Genomic DNA, 25,979 nt, shown 5'->3' on the forward strand with positions numbered 1-25,979 from the left:
GTGGCGGAGCCGGTGGCGGTGGCCGTCAGGTTCTCCGCCCGGTAGCTCCGGTAGCCGCTGGGGAAGAAGCACCAGGGCGGGCCGGGGCTGGAGCCGGAGCCGGGGCTGGAGCCGGAGCCGGCGGGTGCGTAGCAGCAGCCCCGCTCCTCGCAGTCCGCCCGCGACAGCAGCCGCTCGGGGCCGCAGTCGAAGCGTTCGCCCGGGGGCACCTGGCAGCCGGCGGCCCCGGGGCTGCCCGCCGCGGCGGAGCCCAGCAGCGCCAGCAGCAGCAGCGCGGCCGGGAGCCCCGGCCCCGCCATGGCCCCGCCGGCCCGGCCCGGCCTCCCAGCAGGCGCGGCGGGACCGGCCTCACATCACGGAGGCGTCTGCGGGGCGGGACCGGCCCCGGGAGCGGGCAGGCGCCTTCCCCCGCTGGGGCCGGGGCCTTCCGCCTCCCGGAGCTGCAGGGAAAGGCGGTGAGAGAGGGGGGGCCCGGAGGGGAAGGGGGCGGCTGCCCCCAGCGCCCCAGGCCAGGGGGAGGGATGAAGCCACCCTTGTGCAGCCAAGGAAACAAAAATCAGTTGCACTGCTACAGCTTTGGTGACCACTACCTGCTACACAGACTTAGTTTTTAGATATTTGTTTATTTACAAAGCCTGCAGGCTCCAGCAGAACAAGAGCTGAGGGTTACATGGATGGGGTTCGTGGCAGTCAGGCTTCCTGCGAGCCCAGCCTGGAGCCCAAGCACTGTCTGAGCCACTGGAGAGTCCGGTAGTGCTGGGGATGGTCCTGCTGGATCTGCTGGACGATGGCATCGATGGTCTGGAGCCGGTGGCGCAGTTTCTGGTGCTCATTTCTCCAGGCTTGCTCCGTGCGGCACAGGGGAGCGTACGTCCCTTCCTTCAGCGCCTGCAGGTGCTTCCGGCGAGTCTGGTAGGACACGATCTCCAAAAGGTTCTGAGGAAAGCAACAACAGAAATTGCTTTGACAGCAGGCCGCAGAGAGAAAAGCACTAAGAAAGGCAGGTGACTTTTGTCACCGGTACTGGAACCATCACATTCTGAAAGGGAAGGGCTTCTGAAGAGGGACAGGGCTATCAAGTCCCCCTTGTAGCGGCAGAACAGCTGCTAACGGGTACAGCCAGAGAAGTGGTTAGGTTGGAAGAGACCTTTAAGATCATTGAGTCCAACCATGAACCTAACGCTGCCAAGTCCACCATTAAACCGTGTCCCTAAGCACCACATCCACACGTCAGCTAATAGAAAAAAAAAAAAAAAATTAAATGTTCATCACAGAATTCCATAAACCAGAGAAATACCTGCATGCACAGGGCAACCCTCGCCAGGACAGAGTTTGACCAACTTACAACCTTTGCAGGAGGCCATTCAAGACCTTCAGCTGGCTCTCAAATCTGTAACATATGAGCAGCCAGAAAGCGCTCACAGAGGAGAGCTGTGACCGGGTATTTTCAAGACACAAACCATGTCCTTCAGGCTGATGTCTCCAGGTGAATGCTGCCTCGCTAAGAGTACAACTGCAGCCCCAATTCAGGACCCCCATGAGCCCTCAAGGTGTGCTCAGTTAACTTAAAGTGCCGCTAAAATGCCAAGCACACTCAGTTCAGGATGGTGGCGAGACAGGGAGATGGGGAGCCGGCACCAGGAGAAAGCAGCCGGTCCCGTCGGGCTCGCGAGCTCCAGGGAGCGGAGCCGCTCACCCGTCGCTTCCTGTTCCGACGAGCTTCTGCGTCTGCATCGAGGCCGTCGCACTCAGCCCCCAGCCTGCGCAGTTCTCGCTGCTTTTCCAAGAAGGCGGCACCGAGGGACGCCTGGGCGCTCTCCAGCTCCAGGAGGGTTGCGTTGCAGTCCTGAACGTTCTGGCAAACGGAAGAGAAGGAAAGGGCAGAGTGTGGTTCTTCGTCCAGCTGCACTCCCAGCCATCTCCCCAGAACTCTCCTGTGGGGTTTTTTAAGGAGCCTCCAAAGCCTGTCCCGTCTGTGTCCCGACACCCCGCGTGTCTGTGCTCAGCCCACCCTGGTGCTCCTTACAGCCCCGGTGAACTCCTGCAGCCCTGCTCTGCTCGCTCACCTTCTGGGCTTTGCTGATCTTCTTTCTCAGCTCCTGTTTCTTGCAGTGGAAGACACTGTTGGGGACAAGCTTCTTGTCTCTTTTGTTCTGACCCTCTCCACAAAGCGCTATCACCTCTCTGCGAGAAACAGATGCCTCCATATCACGAATCATCTTCTCCTGCTGCTTCATCAGCTGGCCATAGCGGACCTGCCGTGTGTCAAGATATGAAATAGGCTGAAAGTAACCAATGTTCACAAACGGCACCGAACCGATTCTGTGCGGCACATCCCCTCCACGTAAACCAGACATACGTGACACGTGAGCGTTGGCAAGCCAAATTTGCTCTAAACCCAAACCCGGCTTGCCCTGTGTGGATCTGGAAAGCAAAGGGCTGGATTATCAACTCGTCTAAAGTAATCTTCAAAAGGTTTCACTGGAACTCCTTAGCAATAGGAAAAGCAGAAGAGTAAAGTAACCTGGGAACAAAAGGGAAGAGTTGCTTTGCCAGAAGACAGAAGGCTTCCCTAACCAGTGATTAAGATGATGCAATATTTAGTCATCAACATTCCTTTGCTTATAAATTGGGGTCACGGCATAAGGTGGCAAACATATTATGTTTTAAATAGATTGCTCAGGTGTCTCTAGACTCTGCTGCAGCCCATTACACGGCAGGCGCAAGGAAGGCACGAAGAGCACGCACGCTGGATGTATTTCATTCGGCCCAGCTGGAGGGTGTACGATTTCCAACATTGCTGTGGCCTGGCAATGCTGCTTCCCCAGCCCGTTTCTCATCTCCTGCCTTCAGCAACACCGAAGCTGAATCCATCGTGTGCAGCTTCCCCTCCCCAGTGCTCCTCCCCCGGGGCTCACCTGCATCCTGTGAATCTCTGTTCTCATGGCGTGGAGCTCGCCGTGCCCTGACTCAGACTCCACCGCCGCACGCATCTCTCTCGTCAGCTGGATCTTCTTCTCCCACAGCAGGATTTGATGCCTTCAGTGACAGAAAGGGAAAGCGGCACCTTTGTCAGCGCCCGAGAGGACGCTCGCTCCCTGTGCACGCGTGGCAGCACGCTCCCGAGCTCAGTCCTGAACTTGGAGCTGAAGGTGCAGCAGAACCTGAGGGTTTGCACGTGGGACACGTAAAAGGGCAGCCAGGAGCAGCGTGGAACCAGACAGGGAGCTCCGCCATCCACAACGTGGCACGGTGGTGGCACGGTGACTAACAACAAGCGTGCCCAGGCTGCTGGGTGCTGGTGGACCCCAGTGAGCTGCCCAGCGCAGCACGCTCGCTCCGAGTGACTGGCGGAGGAGAGCGCAGGCAGAGTCACCCCATACAGATCTCAGCAACGTCCAGCACGAGCCTGCTGGAACTGTTAAAGCCGACATCCTCACGGCTCTCGCTGCTTGCAGAGACAGCTAAAGCACCTTTCAGCTTCTGCGCCCCAAAATCCATGAAACTCCTTTCATCTTCTCCGAGAAGGACAGAAGCACATTTGCTGTTGCTGGTTCAGTTCGATGAGCAGAGAGGAAAGGTGACATGGACACCTACATTCAAAGAGGGTGGCACAAAGCAAGAACCTCTCTGGTACCTACTCTGCTTCCACCAGGCTGTTTAGGAGTCTTTCCTTCTCCTCAGTCAGCTGACTGTGCTTCTCCTGCATCTCAACCGACTCTTTTTCTGCTGCCTAGGTTTGGGAAGCATAACATTGTCAGACAACACAACGTGGTCAGACTAAGAAAGATTTACACGGTCACTGTCTGCCTCCGATCTGCACGGGAGGCTGAGACCTGGAAATGAGATGTCTGTACCTTGAGAGAGCGCACAAACTCGTTCTCGGTGATCGTGTTGCCATATTGCAGCTCCTCGAAGCTGCTGCTGTTCTTGTTGATCAACACATTCAGCTTTATCAAGTCATTGGACATGTTCCTCATGTGACGTTCGATGTCTTTCTGCTCTTTTGTTTCCTGCTGAATTTCATCTACAGGTGAACAGAAAAAAAAAAAAAAAAAAAGTCTTAAAATTCCCACAAGCAGCAGGTGGAACACAGGCAAGGCGTGACAGACTGCCATCAGACCAGACAACGCTGCCTGCAGAGCCACCTGCGTCCCACGTACCCAGCCAAACCGTTTTTCCACAAGCCCAAAACCCAAATACGGTTTTGAAGGAGACTGCTGTGGAAAAGAGCTGGTTTGAGCCAAGGGAAGCACCATCGTGGTGGGGACATTTACCCACCAACTACTTGCAAACGTTATTTAAGAAGTGTAGCACGTGACACGGCCACTTCGGTTCGGTTGTGCCCGTTAAGGCAGCGGGATCAGTCGGGACAGGGAATAACGCCAGGCAGAGCAGCAGAGGTGCCTGGCTCGTAGCCCCAGAGCAGCGCTGGGGCCGCCTGCGTTACTGCTCACACGGACGTAGGAGCACGGCGCATTCTCTGGTGAAGGTCTGGCTCACCCGTCCGTAAGCCCTCGCTCCCTTTTTCCTCCATTCACAGCTGAACGTTTTAAAAAGAGTTGGGGAATGACCTACTTTCCCTGCGCACTTTCTTCTGCTGCATTACTGTGATCCGTTTCTTTAACGTGTCCAGGGAGGCTACTTGTTCCTCCCGTTGGTGTGTTAACTTGACCAGCTCTTGCTGCTGATTGAGCCAGTGCTTTTGTAGCGTCATCACCTCAGAGTGATATTCTTCTATCTGCTTGGACAGCTTGTTGATCTCCATTCCCAGTGGCCCCAGTTCTTGACCCTGGATGAGGGCAAGGTTGGGGATTAATCAGGCAGAAGCTGCTGAAGCACTTTTTGCAGAAGGCCGGTCCAGCTGCTGAGATGCCTACCGAATACTTCAGCTATACTGTTACTTCCTTTGTGCCTCTATTTCCCAGGAGCTGGATGGGACCAATCATTCCTGACCTCACGGGAACAAATGCAAGGGAAGCCCGAACAGCTCTCAGGCTCTGGGGCGAGAGGGGCCTCCTAAGCTCCTACAACAGGCACATCTGGGTGTCCAAGAGTCTGCCACAGCACTCATTCTTGCATTGGGCTCTATAAAGGTCTTGCAGCTCACGGTGCCAGGGGCAGACCTGGGTATCTATCAGCTGAATGGGGCCAAGCACCAAGTGATCTACATCACCCCGCCTGCTCCATTCGCCCCTTGTCAGTATTTGCAGGTTTTCTGATGAGACCCTAGTTACTCCCAGAGTATTGATGTCATTCAACGTTTTCATCAGGCGCAGACAACTCCCTGCAGAAATCTGTGCTGGGCACACCCTCATTTCACAATTCCCTCATGCCAGCTCCTCCCCCCGTGCACTAAGAGCTGTTTGACAGACGTAAACATTTACATTAACTAGTGCAGCTTTTAAACCTCTATACTGATGCCTGAAAGTTTTAACTACTCAGCACTTACACAGTTACATTTATCAGGGGCACCTGTGGTCACCACAAAGAATAAAATCAAGCCTGGGACTGAAATGGGAATGTACATACCCCCTGCCGCGCAAGAATCTTCTCCAACCTCTTGTTGTACTGGCTGAGCACCGCTTGCCTGTTCTCGGTCAGGAGACTGCACCTTGCAATCTCGCTTTCCCTGCAGCTGATCAGGTCACGGGTATTTTTCACTTCCTTGTCCAGCTGACAAAGTGTGTTTTGGAGAACTGTCAGCCTGCAGCTGGTATGAGTTCCATTCAGAATAACCTGGGCCACATCATTCTCAACCTTGGAAAAATGCAGCTCCTAGGAACGCCAACAGACAGAAAACAAATTACTGTCACCAGCAGCAGCCCATTGATTTGGAACGCCCGCTTCCCGAGGCACAGGAGTCAGGGGATTTAGATTCTCCTCCCAGGTCTGTGCCACAAGCTGCGAGCCAGCCACTTACCCGCTCTGTACCTTTGTTTCTCCATCTCCTGACGGAGATACCAACATTTACCTCTGCCATAAGGCTGCTGAAGAGCATGAAGGAGCCCAAACATCCCAAAGCCTTTAAGAGGCCGCGCTCATCACCTCTGCACTTACCTGCCCTGCCTGGGTGTCTCCAGCTGCCCGGCTCACCGGAGCAGGACATTCTCCACCGCACCCGACAAACACGTCCCTCACCGAACCACCACCGCAGCAGCCAGAAAGGCGGGTGCCTGTTGAGCGCAGCGCGAATGCAGCCGGGTGACTTCTGCTGCCCCCGCGCCGCCAGCGGCCACGACTCTCTGGCTACATCCAGCCGTGCACCGCAGGTGCTGATGGGAGACAACGCGAGTGTCCGCTTGTTGGTGTGCCTGTGGGAAGGGGGCGGGGGGCCCCTCTCTCACAACGGAAGCCAGCCCTGGAACTCTTCCTCTTGCTCAAGATAATGCCCCCGATTTAAAAATCCCAGGGCCAGGCTGAAGTAACCCGCAGAAATACAGAGGTGTGGGTGCCTTGTTAGTGCCAGCCCACACAACTCAACACCACAAACACTACGCTGGATCTTCTAGTTTTTCTATCTGTTCCAGTTACACACTCCCAAAGAGAGCAACTGATCGTGCCACAAAGAACTGTGGGTCTGGTTCGATTGCTCCTTGGGCTGTAATCCTCACTCAGGAACGAGAGCAGGCCTGTATCGCATTCCATGATGCCGGACAGAGATACAGGTTAGTTCAATGTGGAGTACAGCAGTACTACATATCCACTGTCTTCCTCCAATACATAAGAACTGGTACTACTTTATGGTAAAAACTCCCAGAATTCATCGTTCTGTCCCGTTTTTTAAGTAAAGAAAGAACAGTACATTATGTGTCAAGGCCTTTTTGGCCAAACCCTCTCGCGTACACCAGAATCCCGCAATAAGAGCACTGGAAGAACCAAACTGAAGTCACAAACTCAGCAGACCTTCAACTGCAGATCTGAAAAGCAGAACGAAGGCGCGGACGAAACACACTTGAGAAACACCGCTCAGGGCGGTTTCCTTCCCCCGCCCTCCCAAACGGAAGAGATAACACACCAGGTCTGTTTTTCTCCTACGGAGCTTTGCAGCCAGCTGCGAGAAGTGCTTTGTGGCTTTGCTGGACACCATCTGGTCCTGAAGCTTTGCCATGATTTCGTTCTCCATCTGCACTTTGGCATCAGTTCCTTTCTCTATGTCCTTACTGATGGACAGCAACTGATTCAGACAAGCAGCTTGATCCTAAACGCAGCAAAGACAGGAGACAGGGTCACTACAACTGTTTGGGGAGGGGGATTAAACATCTGTGTCTGATTTGAAAGGTTCTTCTTCCAAGTAACTCTCCTCACCATCCTGGTCCTGTTGAGGGCCTGCTCTGTCTCGTGGAGAACGCGAGCGTAGGTGCCAGATTCCACCTTCAAGGCCTCCTGCCTGGAAAGGCACTGGGCAATCAGCTTCTTTGTCATGTTGGCATCGTTCTGTGAACGGCTCAGGATGGCGACAAGCAACTCATTCTTCTCCTCCTCCTTCCTGATTGACTTCCTACAGCCATGGATGTCCGTTTCTAGGGACTTGAGGTCATGTCTGTACTTGCTGGAGAGGCAAAGAGGATGGAAAATCACCACAGGGGTAGACTCACGCGCTGAACAGTCATCTACAAATTCCTCTTTTCAAACACGCTACTGCAGCGACAACAGACCAAGGAGGAAGATCTTTACAAAGGCCACCCTGCTGTGACAGTGCAGAGTCATCAGAAGATGGATGGAGACAGAAGACTGAAAAGCAAACGTACGTAGGAAAATTAATTCCCGCTTTCAGTCCTGTCCCCACCCCCCACTCTTACCAGGATGCCACCATCAAAGCACATTGCAGGCAATCAGCCAGGCTGACTCCAGAGCAAATAAGCGCTTCCTTTGGCAACAACAGGACGGTTTTCCTGATGATTTCTGAAGGCATCACAAAACCCTAACTGAGAGCGACAGGTAAAATCCCTCTTGAAGTCTAGCTCTTTGGATTGAGAGATGTTGCAAAGGTGAAGGAACTCTTCTAAAGGACTAAAATATGAACAGAAAAACTCTAAACAGCTTTAAAAACCCCACACATTTGGGGGGAGAGTTGTGTTTTGGATACAGAATAGTGACGAAGAACTGTGCTTCCTATCCTTTAACCTTACTACGTGCTTCAGAGCAGCAAACTTGTTCTGCTTGACATATCCTGCACGCGCAGCAATAAACTGGAGACGCACTGCCCCTTTCAGCATCCCTCCCGTCCAACCCGTGTGAGGTCTCTCCTGGGACTGTTCTCAGATACCGTACCTCAGCAGCGCTTGGGTGGCGATATAGGCCTCATCTCTCTGCTTCATTCCCGCCAAGCTGCTATTCCAGTGGTTCATCAGTCGCTTTTTCTCCATGTTAATAGCCTGAACCTCCATACAAGCCTGGGAGAGAGAGGATTTGTAGACAGGATAAATCTATACTAGGCTGGGAAACCAAATTCACGTTACAATGCCTTTTTTTTGGTGTGTGTTCATAATACGCTGGGCAGGAACAGCTTCAGCTAACGTGCCTCTGGTTTATGGTCACCCCCGACCACAGAGCATAGGTCTGCAAGGAAAAAAATGCAGAGAGGGTGGGGGAGGAAGTGATTTATAGGCAATTCTTGAGGACAAAGGGAAAAACAAACCAAACCAAACCAAAACAAAAAAGTCTTCATTCCTCCAAACAGGAACTGATCATACAACTCTGTCCTACACTGTAGCTACCACGTGAGCATGAGCCAACGGGGTCGGTCCTTCCAGAGGGAAATATTAACCAGAAGCAAAAAAAAAGCATTCTCCTACCTCATTTGCTGCTTGCCGAGTTACTTTTGTGTCCTCTGCCTGAGCCACAAACTGAGCTTCGAACAGAGCAATCTGTTCCTGCAGCTCGTAGGCTTTCCGGGTCAAGCGGTCTACCAGAAGATCCTAGAGAGGCAGAGCCAAACAGCTCAGGATGAGTAACATAATCTCAGGCTTAACCAACTAAATTCTACAGCAATAACTTGGGCTGAAAATGAATTCAGTTAGCTTTGATTCCTACTGAAACTCTTCCATTCCTATCCAAACGACTCCTGAATGCAGCAGTGACAATTTTCAAGAGAACAAAACCTTCTTTGCTGGTTTTTATCGTTCCACCCACAGTAGGAAATTGGTCCTTCAGATCTGAAGCAGCAGTCATCCCTGCCAGCATGGGTTACATTGCGCCACCTCTCCAGCAGCTGGGAATCTTGATAATTTATGGTTTAAAATCCTTTGTTAAAAACCATCTAAACCCATTCCATCTCAACCGTTTGCCCGCAATTCTGCATCAACAGTAATTAGTTGGTGTCCTGCTGCAAGCAGGAGGCAGCAGAGGGAGCTCCAGCACACCGACCGCTCAGTTCACCTTCCAAGTTCGCTCTTCCTTGGGACTCAGAGCAATTCTCCAGACTTCAACATATGATACTTCTTTGCTAAATATCTTTCTGCCCCCACATCCCCGTTGCCTGCGTGAAGAGTGATCACTACTGATTACTACTTCCTATTATAAGGCTCATAAAAAAATTCTGTTCAGTACATGCCACTATCTTGGTGGGGGGGATTCTTCTCATTTTCAATTATTTGGGGAAAATATCCCCACGCACCTTCCATGGTGTCTGTATATTCACTACAGCCTTCCTTCTGCCAAGGCAGCACGTCCCCCGAGACTCGCCGCTAGCTGTCACCTGAATTCATTTATTTATTTGAAAGAAGAGAGTTTTACGTGATACCTGTTTTTTCTTTTCCACGTCAGCTTGGGCCTTCTCCAGCTCAGCCCTCTTTGTCGACCGTTTCGTTAGTAAAATATTATGGTGCATATGGGCCGTGTTCTGCACGTAGAAGAGGTGCAAGGCCAAGTTTTCAACCTGGGTCTGCATTGCAGAGACTGGGGAGGCAGGGGGAAAAATATTTACAGAAAAGTACGTTTGTAAGACACACTTTAAACAGAGGTAAAAGGGAAAGAAACACAGAAACACCCAAAGCCAAATTCGCACACTGACCAGCCAAATCAGCCCCCCTGAAATGTGAATTTGCATCGGCTTTGGAGTACAGCTCCACAAGCACAGCTAATATCTTGGTAAGCAATTCATTGCTTCCCAGCACTCAGAAGCCCAGGAGATCAAAGAAGGGGCGGCCTCAGGAGGCTGTGACTCCACTCCTCTGCCCCAAAACAGAACTGTCTCTTTCTCAGTCTGTTGAACGCTTCTCTATTTTTTTCAGCAACCTGCCAAACCTTTCTAGGCAGTTTATCCTACGCTGAGCTACCCTCGCCATCACAGTTGTTTTCCTGTCCCCTACCCACAGGCCTGCAGCACAACCAGCATGAGTCAAGTCCATTTCTTTGGCTGGGACGGGTTCCCACGCGGATGGCACTCTCAGGCTCCCGCGTGCCCCTCACGACCCACGACCTTTGCGATCTCGTCACACCCTTACAGAGACACAGGCAAACGTAACAGAGCGACAGCATCTTCCTCCTTCTAAGTCACAGAGCAGCCCATCTGCCCGGAACAGTTTTAGTCCTAAAGACCTTCTTAGAAGTACAAGGTAGCCACACGGTCTTAGAAACAACCAGGAATACCTGTGAAAGGTTTCAGCGAGTGCCTTATTCCTGATCAATGTTACTGTATTTTTCAACCCAATGCTTGACTTGGATTCAAATAAATCCCTTTCTCCACACAGTACTAGAGCCAGGAAACCTGGCAAGGGCTGCCTCGGTCACCTTTCTGGCGTTCATCGTGTGTGTTCTGACACATTTGCTTGTAAGTAAGCCTGAGGCCCTCCAGCTCCTCCTCCAGCTGCTGACGTGCTGCGGCCACCTGAGAACGGCGGTCGTGGCTCTTCTCCAGTTCCAGCTGCAGGCGGGCCAGCTGCTGCTGCGCTCCGTAAAGAACCAGCCCAAGCTCTTCCCTCTCTGCTTGCCCCTTCTTCGCTGCTGCCCTCTGCAAACACAAGAGGAAACCAGTTACCTGGCTTCAGCTCGGGCAGGGGTGGGCTGCTGCGGGAAGGCAAAGTAAGAATGCCACGTACCAGTTCCTGAAGCTCTAGGCTCACTTTTTCCATCTGCTTAGTGAGGTGACTCTTCAGGGCAGCCTGGAATCTTCTCATCAGAGGCTTTCAAGAAGTATGACATTGATACAAGTCAACGTACTTGTGTAAAGAAATTATGAAGAAACCTTACTGCTGCCCCCGCTGTTAAATAACACAGCGTATTTTCTGCCACAGACCCTTGCATTCTTCCTTTAGCTACGCTCACTGTAACGAGTGAGAGGAGTTACACAGTGGGTATTTGTTGACAGCAGAAAGCCACTACTGAGGATATCTGAAAGTCAGAAACACATCAGAAGAGCTGCCTCTGAGAGCCCATCCCCTCGCTCTTGCTGACAGTACTTCTCTTTCAGGAGCACTGAGGAGTATCAGATTTACCCACTACACGGCTCCCTCCTGAGCCTCCCGTTTGGGGTTAACCCTGAGGGAGCAGACACGCTCAGGAGTCAGTACTTCTGCAAAAGCCTGTTTTAAACACGTGGTTTCAGCCTATGGCTGAGCCGCTGCTGACAATCTAGCTTGTGTATTTCATACAAATAAAACCAGCAGGTCTGCGAAGAAGAACGACAAGATTGGAGGACTTCTCACATGTTCTAGATCCAAGACAACCAGCTCTGTTTCTTCTACGGTTTCTTCACTTCTTCCACTCGTTTCGTGCCCCTCAGCTCCACGCTGCTGGCATGCCTGTTCCCGCCTTTGGTCACCATGCTCACTGGTGAGCTGATCCAACTGCTCAAAGGCAGTCTCTGAGCAGAGAGAAATGGGTTCTCCAATGTCACCTGGACCCCACCCCCCAAGAAAAAGAAAAAAAAAAAAAAGAGAAGAAAAAGACAAAGAAAATGCTTAGATTTTAAAGCGTTGTGCCTCCAGTTGGACTAACAATGACGAGAAAGGGAGAAAACTAGAAACTGTGCTTGACGGGTGGTATGGAGTGTTGTACTGTTAGCAAGGGACTGAAGGATACCTGACTCTGTGCAGCTGTTCCGCTCCGCTGACCACGCAGACACCTGCTGAGGAGCTCCTGAAGGAAGGGGAGGGTTTTCTCTCTCGGTTACTGGCTGCTCCATGTCACCCAACGCAGGAGGACAACTGTCTAATTCGACTTTGTCCAAGAAAGTCTCAGGGGATTTTTTCTGAAACGTAAAATCCACCACCTGAAACAGCTTTTCAGTCTGCCCTGACAATCTGCTTGTTTCTGTCATCACGAGACAAGAACGATGCAGACACAGAATCGGCAAGAGGGCCTTGTTCTAAACTCAGCCCACAGATACACTGGCAAAGCTGTGCCTCTGCCGATTCAAAAACCACCTTTACCCACATGCAGCACGACAGAGGAACCTCTCCAGCTCTGTCACAGCTTTTGTAGACTTTGTGCCTGACCAGTTAGCTTCTCTCTGTTCAGTTCTGGTCGGGTTTGTGTTGGCAGCAACAAAACCGCCCCAGGAGAATTTGAAGTTACAAATACCGGCCATGCCTTCTGTGAATAAGATTGTGTGTGTTATTAGTGTCTCACCTCTGCAGAACTAACAAACAGCTCTGTAGCTCCTCTTTCTGCTGGGGGAAATGTCTCTTTTTGGTCCTGCAGAGGAACGGACCCTTCTTCACTGTCGCTCCCATTCTCCGCCTCTACTGCCTAGCACACACACAGGCAAAAAGCAGAATAGCAGCGTTACAGCAGGTTGTGCATTTGGTTTAATGCTCATGCTACGGTGCTGTAACAACTGCTTTTTGTCATGGGAGTTTAATTTTGAAGTTTAATCTCGTTCACAAAAACAGTCACCCAGGCAGCATGAAGACGGTAAAGATCCTGACAAAAATTCTACACACCACTTTTAATTTCAGATGTGTCTCTGGCTCACGTCTATTTTTTAAAAAAATGCCCTTAGGGATTTTAGTCCTCCAGCTGGTGCTACACGTAGCCAAACTATTATCTTCTTTTTAAAGAGACACCGTTTTATCCCGTACCATCATTTGCCAAATTCAAATATCGTGCAGTACCAACAGACAAAAAAAACTTAGCACCACCAACCTCGAACACAGCCCCCGTACGTGTGTCTGTGAGATGGGGGCAACCTCCCGTTAAACATGCCTACAGCCATCTGGGAGCTGAGTGAGAAGCACATGCTTCAGGACGCTGCTGACATACAGAACTACAACTACATTTAACTTGGTTTTTTTAATAGGCAGGGCAAGACTTCAACAACCGCTCCCTTGTTTTACTTCTCCCTATCGAAACTGCTTCCACGAAGCCATCACTCTGCAAGGAGAGCGTAGGAACATCATGCTGCCCCGCGAACGTTCTGAAGGAAATCACCTCCATAGCAAGAGGCGACGGAACTCGGACGATATCCCGCGCAGCGGAGCCGGATTCCACCCCAGAGCCCTCTGCTGCGGCACCGGCGGCCTCCTCCATATTGCTGGGCTGGGGATGGCCTGTGCCTGCAACCAGAGCGGAGGGAAGAGTGAGAACCAGCCCGGCTCCCCGGGGCCCGCCAGCTGCAGGCCGCCGCGGGGCTGGGCACGGGCACCCGCGGGGCCGGGGAGGCCGGGCGGCCGAGGGCCGGGCGGTTCAAGGCCCGGCCGCGGCCCAGCCCCGCACTCACCCGCCGCCGTCTGCGCCATGTTCCCGTGTTCCCGTTGCCAGGCGACGCAGCAACACCCGGTCACGTGAGCGCTCCGGGCCGCACCACCTCAGCCCGTGGAGGGGGGGGGGAACGCGGGCCGCACCACCTCGGCTCGTGGAGATGGGGGGGGCTGTGGGGGGGGCGCTCGGCCCGCACTACCTCAGCCCGCCGGGCCCGGGGGGGGCCCGCGGCGTCCCGGCCGCCCTGGCGGCGCCAGCCCCGGTGCGGGTCAGCAGGTAACGGCGCCGAGGGCTGGAGTCCGGGCGGGGGGAGCTGCGGGGACGAGGCACCCGGGACGCTGCCCAGCACCCCGGGGATGCATCCATTTTCTTTTATCCCGCTCTTTGTCTTCCCTTCCCACCGGAGCCCCGAGGCGCTCGGTGTGCTGCCGGCTGGGGGCTGGCGGAATGCGAAAGAGTTCATTTTAACTTTATTTTCTGCTGTTCTGGGCTGGCTCCCTAAAGCTTGGGGTGTATTTAGGATTGCCTTCCTTTTGGGGAGGGGGTCCTCTCTCAAATTGCCCCAGTATCTACCTCTTCCTTTGCTGTTATCAGCAGAGACATGAAGGTGGACGGTCGGTGTAATAAGTAACATATTGTGCTTTGTTCATTAAACCTGTATGGGAAGGTATGGATGGAAGATTTATGTGCCCCCAAGGCTTGATAGCCCAACCGAAGGACATTCGGCAAAGTAAACAGGACCCGCAGCTGAGGGGGTTGAGTAGTCACATTCTTGCATAAGTCCACCCACAGGGCAACGAGGAAGACCTTCAGCCTTCATCCTTACGACCACCAGGAGGCAGAGAAAGACCCCCCAGCAACAGAAGGAACATGCGCAGAGTATCGCCCTGATTGCGACATCGCGAATGCAGGAAATGAGACTGTATATAATGTGCTTACACGAGGCGGGAAGGCGCGAGCCGTTGGCGGAGCGCAGACTCCCCGGCCGCCCAGCGCTGCCTTTGCTCTTGTTCGCTTGCTAATATAATAAAATTCGCATTGGATTTTGACACTTTAAATTGTCCGTGTCTCTACTTATCACAAACAGAATGAGTTAAAAAATTTCAACAAAACAAGGAACAAAGTCTGAAATACAAATTACTGGGATAAACCTATGTTAAGGCAGGTTTATTAAATGCAGTTATTCTGTCACAGAACAGATTGACAGAACAGTCGAGGTTGGAAGGAACTTCTGGAGACCACCTCCCTGCTCAAAGCCTATGACCTTGTCTAGTCTTTCCGTTGGCTTTGGATTTTTTTATTTGACTTCAGTTTCTACACAAAGGTATTCTGACAAGTGTTCAAGCCATCCAATCACAGTTAACCTTAAGCCCAACAACAAAGAAGCAAAAGAAAAGGTAAGTGAAGGTAGTTTTTCTTCAAGGCAATAAATACTATTAAACATCACCAATTAACATGTGTACGCCCTGCAACTGAAGCATCCTGAACTGACAATAATTATAGCAGTGAGTCTAAAGTTTTACAATACTTACTTCAGAAAAAACAATTCCAAATCTAAGACTTTGCAGCTGTTTAATTTAATATCCACCTACACCTGTTCTTTTACTCATTTTATTGACTCTATCAGCCTGTCAGGGCTCTACATTTTTCAGAATGCAAGATGTATATAGATATGGTCCTACTTTCTATCTCAATGAACAGTGACACAGTAAAGTACTTGGACATTTCCGATCATCACTCCAAGCTGGGCTAAAAACTGGCTGGATGGCCAAGCACAGAGAGTGGTGGTGAAGGGAGTTCAATCCAGCTGGCGGCCGGTCACAAGGGGTGTCCCCCAGGGCTCAGCATTGGGACCGCTCTGGTGTCACATCTTGATGGATGAGCTGGATGAGGGGATCGAGTGCTCCCGCAGGGAGCTTGCAGATGACACCACCTTGGGTGGGAGTGTCGATCTGCTGGAGGGCAGGGAAGCTCTACAGAGGGATCTGGACAGGCTGGATTGCTGGGCCAAGGCCAGTTCCACGAGTTGCAACAAGGTCAAGTGCCGGGTCCTGCACTTCGGCCACAACAACCCCCAGCAGCGCTACAGGCTGGGGAGGAGTGGCTGGGAAGCTGCCCGGCAGAGAGGGACCTGGGGGTGCTGGTCGACAGGCGGCTGAACGTGAGCTGGCAGTGTGCCCAGGTGGGCAAGGCGGCCAACAGCATCCTGGCCTGTGTCAGCCATGGGGTGGCCAGCAGGAGCAGGGAGGTGATCGTGCCCCTGTACTGGGCACTGGTGAGGCCGCCCCTCGAATGCTGGGTGCAGTTTTGGGCCCCTCAGGACAAGACAGACACGGAGGTGCTGGAGCGTGTCCAGAGAAGGGCAGCGAAGCTGGTGAGGGCTCTGGAGAGCAGGTCTGATGGGGAGCAGCTGAGGGAGCTGGGGTGGTTTAGTCTGGAGAAGAGGAGGCTGAGGGGAGACCTTACTGCTCTCTGCAACTGCCTGAAAGGAGGCTGGAGTGAGGTGGGGTCGGTCTCTTGTCCCAAGTGACAAGCCATAGGACAAGAGGAAATGTCCTCAAGTTGTGCCAGGGGAGGTTTAGGTTGGACATGAGGAAAATTTTCTTTACTGAAAGAGTGGTCAGACATTGGAACAGGCTGCCCAGGGAGGTGGTGGAGTCACTATCCCTGGAGGTGTTCAAAGACGCACCCATGTGGTGCTCAGGGTCCTGGTTTAGTGGTGGGCTTGGTAGTGTTAGGATAACGGTTGGACCTGATGATCTTAAAGGTCTTTTCCAACCAAAATGATTCTTCTATGTTGCGCCAGGGAGGTTTAGATTGGACAAGAGGATAAATTTCTTTACCGAAAGGGTTATCCAGCATTGGGACAGGCTGCCGAGGGAAGTGGTGGAGTCACCAGCCTTGGAGGTGTTCAAAAAACGTGTTGATGTAGTGCTTCTAGACATGGTTTAGTGCGCATGGTGGTGTTAGGTCAACGGTTGGACTTGATGATCTTAGAGGTCTACTCCAGCCTAATGATTCCATGATTCTATGATCACTACTGGCACAGTTTTAAGAATGGGTCAGTTCATACCTCAGAGCTATTGTTTTAAGCTCTCTGACAGCTCAAGCAGACAGTGTGTTACTGGATTGACTTGGTTTTGGTGTTGAATGTTTCCTGGCAACTACAACTACAGAACTGGTTCTCATTTGAAAACAAAATCAAAAACACAGGTCTACCTCTGTTCCCAAGATACTTTCTTTTATGTCCCCTGGGATTGCTGCTATTATTCTAAGAAGTTTGGCTTTACACAAAATCCTGCTTAAATTGAAGATGGCAAGGAACAGCATGTATTACACAAATCTGCACACAAAGTTCCACCAACAGAACCTTATTGATTCAGGTTGTGAAAATTTATGGCTACCGATCACCATGTTCAGAAAAAGGAATCAAATAGCTACACAAGTTCACTACAAATATTTCAAATCTTACTGTATTAAGCCTTTGAGTGGAATGGATCATCAAAAACAACAGGACTGCTTAAAGAATGGAAGAGAACTTGCATTTCCAATGCACTGAGAAAAAAAATAATAACCACCATCATCATCATTTAGTCGGATCAAAGTAAGTCCTCGCTTTTTATCTGTTATCTGTTTAAAGGCTCCGTATTTAATAACAGAGCTTTAATAAAGAACAGAGGACTTCCCACATTTAAGATACCCAGAGGACTTCATTAAGCTCCTCAGTACAACCTGACACCTGAAATAACAACATCCAAACAAAACACAGACATCTCACTGCGTTACTCAAAGGTCCATGGGGACTAAGGGTTTCTGTACAAAAGCCGGGGTAGTACAGATCTGGAAAAAAACAAAAAACGTAAAGCACACTGGAGACTTTCTGGACTAAATAGTTGCCAAAGGAAGGTGCAATGGAGAGGGGATAAAACTAAACAAAATACAATCCGTTTAACTCCCAGGACACTCTACACTTTGTAAGTGAACAGGACAAAGTCTCCTTATCACAGTAACAGGTAAAACTTGGGGATAACACTATAGATTAGCCATGAGAGGTAGTTTCATGCATTTTATGCATATGAATATAACTTTTGATGAAGCTATTACAAAGTAAACATTTGAAGCCAGTTTATTCCCTACTAGTTGGTTTTCTGTAGTGGTTTTATTGCTTTTTACCCAAGGGCTTACAGAAATAAGCATTAATTAGGTCTTTTTTTTTCCGCTGATGGCAGAATACACAAATGGTAATCTGCCCAAACCATTGTTTTCCCATGCTACAGCTACTGGCATAGTAGAAGCTAGCCCTAAAAGAAAAAAAGAGAGGACTAGAAGCTACTGAATATATTTTCCTGTTCATTGTCAGAGAAGTGATTGTCTCGATCTCTTTCAAAACAGACTTTGCTTTATACCCCTGTGTTTAGATACCCTTGCAGCTGGTTACCCTATGGAGAACTCCAAAGATTAACAACCAAATCTGAAGACCCAGGTGAACCTTGTAAAACACCATTCAGTGATTCTGCACCTTCCATACTGGTTTTGTTCAGCCATGTGCCTCTAGTGGTATATTCTACTTTTTGTAGTGAGATGCTCTAAGAGCTTTTACCGGCACATTATGTCAGCTTACGTGCCCCGTCATGACAAGCTTGAGTAAGGAATGCACTTGAACTCCAAGCTATGACTTTTCCTAAAGTCACTGGACGTGACCAGATCCGAAAGCACGCAGGGTGTTAACGTCAACGGTGTGATACACTTTGCAACAGCCCTACTGCTCATTGCTTAGTGAAGACACACCTCAAAAGAGCACTTAAGTCTTCCTCAGAAACTATCACTGACATTTCCAAGAACTGAAAAGACAGGCTGTCTTTCTGAAGCCGTGCAACAACTTCATGCTAATCATCCAGTGTCAGGAGACAGATCAAGAAGTTGGCCAAGTTCAGAAGTACACTGACAAATCATACCTCCAAGTTTTTTGTCCCCGAGGTCGGTTGGAGAGTTATCGCTGCAGTGAACTCACAGTCCACAAAGATCACTAACTAGTAAAATGTTTTGGGGCTCTTGAACTATAAAGTTGCAACTGTCTCTCAAAATAAAAAGGTTGTCAGGACACACTCAGTTTTGTAAAGCAGTCAGAGTACTACTTAACTAGAGGCTCTAGTTTGAGACTGGAAAACTCTCTGTGAACACCAGTACCACAGAACACAACTATTCCCGTTCTCGTGTTTCAGATTTGGAAGTATTTGCATTTTATTTCCAGTACTAATGGCATCACTTTTGTTCTAGCCAATTTTATTATTTTGCTGTCCTGGCTCCCGGTCCTTTTGAGAGAAAGGTTTCATTCAATCCTTTGAACAATAACGATGAGGTTACTAACAATGAGTTTAAGAAAGAACTGACACACACAAACTTGTTCAGGCATCCAGAACAAAAGAACCTGGAAGTATTGAGAGCAAAGTTCAGGACGATGAAGAAAAGGATCTATTTTTCATTTGTAATTAGACCAAGAAGGGAAAATGCTATAAAGTAGATTCAAATCATTCAGATCAGATTACCAGTGCAGCACTGTGCCAAATTATAAATTAGGCCTTTACTTCATTTGACATTTTTATCGATATTAGAAGCATTTTCCAAAGCCTCAGTAGAAATTGATGGAAAAACCAAAATCTGAACTCTCACACCCTAACCATCAGACTGCTCTTCAGTCAACACTTACTCTTCCAGTGGTCATTCCAACACTTGGGACAACTGAAATAAACAGACTGTAACCAGGAATAAAAATCTGTGCTTTAAAAGTATTTTGCATAGTTAAGGCCAACACTTGACTGATTATTGCAAGTCCTGGCCAATTAACTTGAGTATATCAAAAGTAAAATAAACACAAAGTGCATTGAGAGCAAAGCACAAACCAACAGGAACTTCTCACACAGGTGACCGCCACAGCATAGTATTAATAGTGATGGCTGTGGCTGGGACAACCACCTGAAAACCTCCTATTGAAGGAAAGTAAGACTAAGGCTTGTGCAACTCTACAGAGAAGCTGGCCATTCAAATCCCTGGGGCTCTAGCCCTTTAAGAGACAAAGAATTCCTTTATTTCTAGGAAAAGCAGAAAAGAATTGCCATCGAAACCACCAGAAGACCTTGAGATCTAAAACCACAGGTCAGGCTATTTATTTTGTCGTGGCTTTGGTCAGAAACTCATTCATCAGTGTCACCGGGGTGTTTCTGCACTGTCCTGTTCTAAAATGAATGCTCCAGCAAACTTCATTTTCATTTCTTCAGAAAAAAAAACCAAACCAAAACAAAAACCAACCTTTAAGAGAAAAACCCACTATATTTCTAGCTCTTTGATGACAAAGGCAGACTTCCAAATAAGAATCATTTCAACCCTATGCCTGTAGAAAAATTGTTCCTCTGCCTCCTCTGTTGCTATTCAGAGATTTCTAAGCAGCTAAGAGTCCCGACCAGACAAATGTAACAAATTCAAACACTCCTGGCAGAGGCCTGTTTATTATTTTCCAGTATGACTGTCTGCCAAGTTTCCCTGTCCAGGGTTTGGCTTGGCTTTGTTTGGCGCTTTTTTTTAAAAAAAAAAAAGAAAGGAACTGTGTGAGCTAAGCTGTGTCAGGGACTCTCCTTCCAACAGTTCTTGCAGAAAGTGGAAGTGCACCAGCACGTATGCAGACTTGTATCTGAATACGGTTCAAAACCATTACAAGACACAGCACAGTCAAAACTTTAGTCTTCAAAAACCAAAATGCTATGCTGTGAGTCTTGGAAATCATTTACCAGTACAGAATACTCAAAGTTGTTCTTAACACATGATGAAAAAAGCATAAACTTTAATGAAATCAAGCTGAAATTGATGAACACAGACATCTTTGGCTGCCCTCAAAATACAACCTTTTAATAACACCTTTGGTTTGATGACTTTTCAATGCAATTCTACAGCGCCTGTTTCCAGTCTATTGCCCATCAGTTTAGCTGTACAAATCTGCACACAGCGTTACAGCACAAAGGCACAGATCTGGTGAGGGTTTCTTAGAAGCACTGCTGCACACTGTTATCTTAAATGATGGTCTTGTGATTAAGGCACCTAAAGGCAAGAAAAGGAGGACGAACCCCCCTTCAAACCCCTCGCGACCCTGTACAGGTCATCCAATCCCTCGCTCTATATTCCACATCTAAAATACCAAATTAAGAATTGCTCAAATATTTTAAATTTTTTAAAATCATTCGCTAACTGCATACGTGGCACTCAGACACAAATGCAGTCAGGCAGTCTGTATGGGCGATAAACACTGAAAACAATTTCTTTGCAGGAGTAGAATTAAAAGCAAGAAAAAAATCAAGAGCCTTTGCAAAGGTTCTGCACACAATTCTCAGCTTTCAATCTGAACACAGTCTGGAAAGGCCAACGTGAAGGAATCATCCTCTGGCGAGAGTTTAATCCAATTTCAAATAACTCCAGTAAAAGCACCCAACAACAGAGATATTGCTTAAAAGGGCAGGGGTTTGACACGGCAAGCCTTTTGATTACTCTTGCTATTAGGAGGTTTTCAGGTCTTGAGGTACAAAACTCTGTTCAGGACATGAACTGGGGAGTTGTGGGGGAGACAAAACCCTGAAGTTATGACTGCATGAACAACAGCAATCACTTCAAAGTTACCATCCTGAAGAACCAAAAACTTAAGCCCATACACGACTCACAAATGAGACCGTGGGTTCTGCTGCTTCTCTCCTACAAATAAGTAACTCTCCTTGACAATTATGCATTAGAAAAATGCAGGGCTCCAATTATTGTTTCTAACTAAAAACAGTTGTAGCGTATTTCTAGGAAAAAAGGATTAAGGGTGGAACTCCTGGAGGCAGCCAGACATACACTGATTTTATAGGAATTGTGATCATTCTATACTTTTGAAAAACCACGTTCTCGATGTTACGGAGCCAGACCAGGCAGATCATCTCCTGACAAACTTCCTCGCACCCAACGGAAGGATTGCCCCTTGAAATTTTAATCATGTCTCAACTATTAAGAAAATGTCTTAAAACAAAAAGATAGATCTAATACATGATTTCCTACAACAACGGCAAGCTAACAAAAATATTTAAAGGTGACATTTTTGACACATTCATCCTGTTATTGTGGCTGCTACTGGTCAATAGCCAGGGATCAAGGTCTCTGTTAACACAGACAACTCCAGAACATAATCCTCACATGAATACACTACCTCTAGTGCTAGCAGTACCCTGGTTTGAGGAGCTGAAACAGCAGAATTCCTCTGCAGAGCTTCAGTGTGTGCAGCATTTCAGGGCACACAACTGGTAGAAAATCCCCTGCCCTTCTTTAGTTACTCATCGCAGCATCCACAGGCAGCTCACAAAATACTCTGAAACAGTAAACTACTTTCAGCTCCAGAACAACTCAAACCTCCATTAGTGCTAACAAAGAACTCAGTCATTTGAGGACAACAGACTGAGTCGACCTCCAGAAGAAAAAACCCGAACCAAAACACCCCCCAGCCCTCCTCAGCTCAGCAAATAAATCGCATCAGGCTTTCCCCTCTGCTTCCCCCTGCCCCACAATTCTAAGTGACTTTCTAGTCTAAAGGCACTCACAAATAGCCACACCGTGCCTTTGTCCAAACAAGCCCAATGAAATCAGACGGCTTCAGAAAGCAACATTTACGCCGTGTGACGGCTGCTGCATCAAACCCTCGCACTAGGAAACTCCTGTTCACTATTGCACACCACGAAACATCTAGGATTATTAACGAAACATAAAAGAAAAATAATGCAAGCTACTGGATTTGAAAACTCAGCCATCCACCTTCGAGGCAGGTGCAGATTCAACTGCATGACCAAGCTTCCAGTTTCAACTGATGGCTGCTGCAAAGCAGCTGTAAAAACGGCCAAAGTTTTGTACTACTCAGTTTTAAGCATTACTTGTGCTTCTCCTGACCCTTCTACACCAAATTATCTATCTTCAGATAATAAAAGCATTACGCTGCAATCTTAGTCGCCAAGGTTTCTCCTAAACCAACTTCTTACTAAAGGCTCTTCGGCCAACGCCACTCTGATCTACTGTTACTTTTCCATCACCATTTTATCTCCACAATTTTATTGTCAAATGTATAAGCTTCGGCCTCTCGCCGTCAATGTTCTGCTATCAAAATACCAAGTCCCTGGTCATGAGGGTACTACAAGTAAAAAAATGGAACCGCTCAACCTTTAAAAACTACAGAATTCAAACATCCAGTGAAATTAAATGGTTTACTACGAGACAGATGACTATTGACAGAAACCAGATTATTAATAAAATTAAAATATCGCATTGCTAGTGGTTTCCACAAGAGAATGACATTCTGAAAAAGCCAAAGACTATCTTGGAAAGAATCAGATGTTGCTAAGGTTTTCTTTCAACAACTCAAGCTCCCACAAAACAAGTAAGGTATTTATGGAAGCAACTGAAGAACATGACAAACAAACAGGCTACAGAAAGCCCCCTGAGCCTAAAGAAGAGATGATCAGTTGAAGAAGTGACCTGTTTCTCACTGTGTTTGTGTTTTGTTCTGTTTTTTAAGTCTGCCACATAGGCACCTAGATTAGGCAGCTCCACCAAGCTTTCTCTGCCAGCAAAAGTATTTTCTTGTGCACGCATCACCCTGCAGTCAGGCTTGAAGTCTGTCTGGTTTTAGTTTATTTCTGCTGATACACGGGGAAGATGAACACTAGATATTTGGAATCCATTTTATTTACATTTTCACATCCCTTAACCTAAATATAACCACCCAAATTTTCACGAAAGCAGGCAACACAAAACGTGCTCACAAACTGCACAGTGCTCACGAGAACACTGTAGTTCTCCACTATGTTCAACACCTCTTGGACACTTCTCAGCCAGGGGGACTTTGTTCTCCTTCTCTCCTCTCCCACTGCACAGAGCAATCAACCTCACCTAACACTTCATCTACTTCCACAAGTCTGGAGATAAGAAATTCCAGGGGATGAGTCAGCCCCGTGAACCAAAGCAAGCGAAACCAAAAGGGAGCACCTTGGATCACTGGTCCCTGTTGTTGCAACTCCCACTCAGCATTTTCTGCAGCCCTGGCTCTCAGCACTCTCTTCCTCCAGCCACCCCTACCCTCCCCCCCAGCTCACCTCACATGCTCTGCATCTCCCTTTCCACTCCCAGCCTTCCTTTCAACACATCCTCCCCTCCTCCTGTTTGTCCACTCGGGCAATCCCTCCTACAAAATTTCACTTCAAAATGACTACTAACAATATTGCCATGCCATCTGTTTTCGTAACATATCACTCTTCCTACACCTTTTAATTCCTCCTTTTATAGAGAACAGAATTCTTTTGGAGTGAGGACTATTCACCATTACACTGTCTAAACCAACTCGTTTCTGTTCTTAAGTCTTTCATCTTTAATATAGCTGTGGTTAAAAATGACTATTTATTTCCTTGATTAGTTTTCCAACTGCTGGCATAAGAACACAAGCTCACCAAAACCTGACATGCTGGCACAACCTCTAAATCCTTAGCAGAGCTTTAGTCTGTTCTTCCCATCTATCCTATGGTGGGCGGTTTTGTTGGTGGGTTTTGGGGGTGTTTCAAGCACCAGACTCAAACCAGAAATCTAGACTGTAAAGGTACTAAATCCATCTCTGCATGGGCATTGCAGGTTCACAAACATACATGTGAATGCACAAATTCCTTAAGAAGCATCCATTAAAAAAAAACATAATAAAGAATGACCTGAATTACCATGGCAAGTTAAATTACTTTATGCACAACATATGCCACTCTTCTGAAGTAAAGAAAACATGGGACAATTTAAAACTGTATTTCTGGTACAGAACACCTTCTTAGTCAAATGACGACTTATATTCAGTTATTTTAGATCATTCCTGTGTTTTCTGTTCAGGTAATACATACCATCAAAAATCAGAAAATACAGACTCAGGATTTGTCACTATTACTTTAGTCATACCATACCCAAGATATCTACATAAAAGTTTTCTAAAAGCTACAGAACAAGCCTTGCTGTAATCAGAAATGAAATGCATCACGTACACGTTCACCCCAGAGGACGGCATGTTAAAAAAAGGAAGAGGTAACAACAAAACACACCCTGGAGAGCTCTAAACCAGATTTGGCTGTTATGCAGCGGAGAGAGAAATGAAACTGAAGTGAGGAGAAGCAGCCTTGCGGTAATGCAACACAGAGGCCAGTCACTAGTGGTGCTCCAGAGGTCAACACTGAGGCCAATATTGCTGAACACCTTCATTAACGGCCTGGACAGCGAACAGGTGTACCCTCAGCAGGTCTGCAGATGATAACATTTGGAGGAGTGCCTTACACACCAGAGGGTTGCGCTGACATTCAGCAGGACCTCGGCAGGCCGGAGAAACGGGCAGAGAGGAATCTCCTGAAGCCCTACAAGGGGAAATGCAAAGTCCTCACTTGGGGAGGAATAACCCCGTCCCTCACTGCGGGCTGGAGGCAGACTGTCTGGAAAGCAGCTCTGCAGAACAGGACCCGGGGTCCTGGGTGAAGCAGCCAGCAACGCGCCTCGGCCACAAAGGCGGCCAACAGTGTCCCGGGCTGCATTAGGAAGAGCACCAGCAGGTCGGGGGACGTGACCCTTTCCCTCTGCTCAGCACTGGTGAGACACATCTGGAGTGCTGGGCTCAGGTCTAGGCTCCCCAGTACAAGGCAAACACGGACATACTGGAGCCCTTAATTAAGGGCTTGGAGCATCGGACATACAAGGGAAGGCTGTGTGAGCCAGGATTTTGTAGCCTCAAGAAGGACTGGGGGTGGCGGGAAAGAATCTTATTGATGCGTATAAAAACCTGATGGGAAGCAGTAAAAAAGAGTGGGTCTGACTCACCCAAGTGGTGCCCAGTGAACGGACAAGAGGCAACAGGCACAACTGGAAACACAAGAAACTTAAAAAGGAAGTTTGGGGTGGGTTTGGTTTCTTTCTTTCTTTTATTTTTTTTTTTTTTCCCCCTCTTGCTGTTTGTTTTGTTTTTCTATGAGGGTGGTCAAACACTGGAACTTACCCAGACAGGTTGTGGCGTTTCCATCCCTGGAGCTGGTCTAGGTGACCCTGATGGGAGCAGGGCGCTTGGACTAACTAAATGATCTCTAGAGGTCCCTTCCAACCTGAACATTAATCTGAGGGTAAAAAACCCACTTCTGTGGTAGGAAACAGAGGAACAGATAATACTCACAGCAGAACTGGGTTGGTTTTCCTGCTGCAATTTACACCTAACAGTAAAGATGATTAAGCCTCAGTACTACAAAGCTAATTCAAACAGCCCAGAA

The 25,979-nt window shown here is 48.5% G+C and overlaps 1 protein-coding gene across 1 annotated transcript; it reads right to left on the reverse strand.

Annotated features, from left to right (window-relative positions):
* Positions 1-603: 603 nt before the first annotated feature.
* LOC147412761 (coiled-coil domain-containing protein 40-like) lies at positions 604-12,177 on the reverse strand. The gene is made up of 17 exons (XM_086481049.1): positions 12,025-12,177; positions 11,649-11,839; positions 11,043-11,126; positions 10,735-10,954; positions 9,746-9,900; positions 8,799-8,921; positions 8,275-8,396; positions 7,309-7,552; positions 7,019-7,201; positions 5,533-5,778; positions 4,579-4,792; positions 3,858-4,027; positions 3,642-3,733; positions 2,919-3,039; positions 2,067-2,255; positions 1,697-1,855; positions 604-936 (listed from the first exon to the last, which is right to left on the reverse strand). The coding sequence occupies exons 1-17, from the start codon at positions 12,125-12,127 to the stop codon at positions 691-693; spliced, it is 2,862 nt and encodes a 953-aa protein (XP_086337175.1). The 5' UTR covers positions 12,128-12,177; the 3' UTR covers positions 604-690.
* Between the last annotated feature and the right edge of the window lie 13,802 nt (positions 12,178-25,979).

The sequence above is a fragment of the Leptosomus discolor genome, unplaced genomic scaffold (genome assembly GCF_034619465.1).
Source record: "Leptosomus discolor isolate bLepDis1 unplaced genomic scaffold, bLepDis1.hap2 HAP2_SCAFFOLD_176, whole genome shotgun sequence".
NCBI classification, from domain to species: domain Eukaryota; kingdom Metazoa; phylum Chordata; class Aves; order Leptosomiformes; family Leptosomidae; genus Leptosomus; species Leptosomus discolor.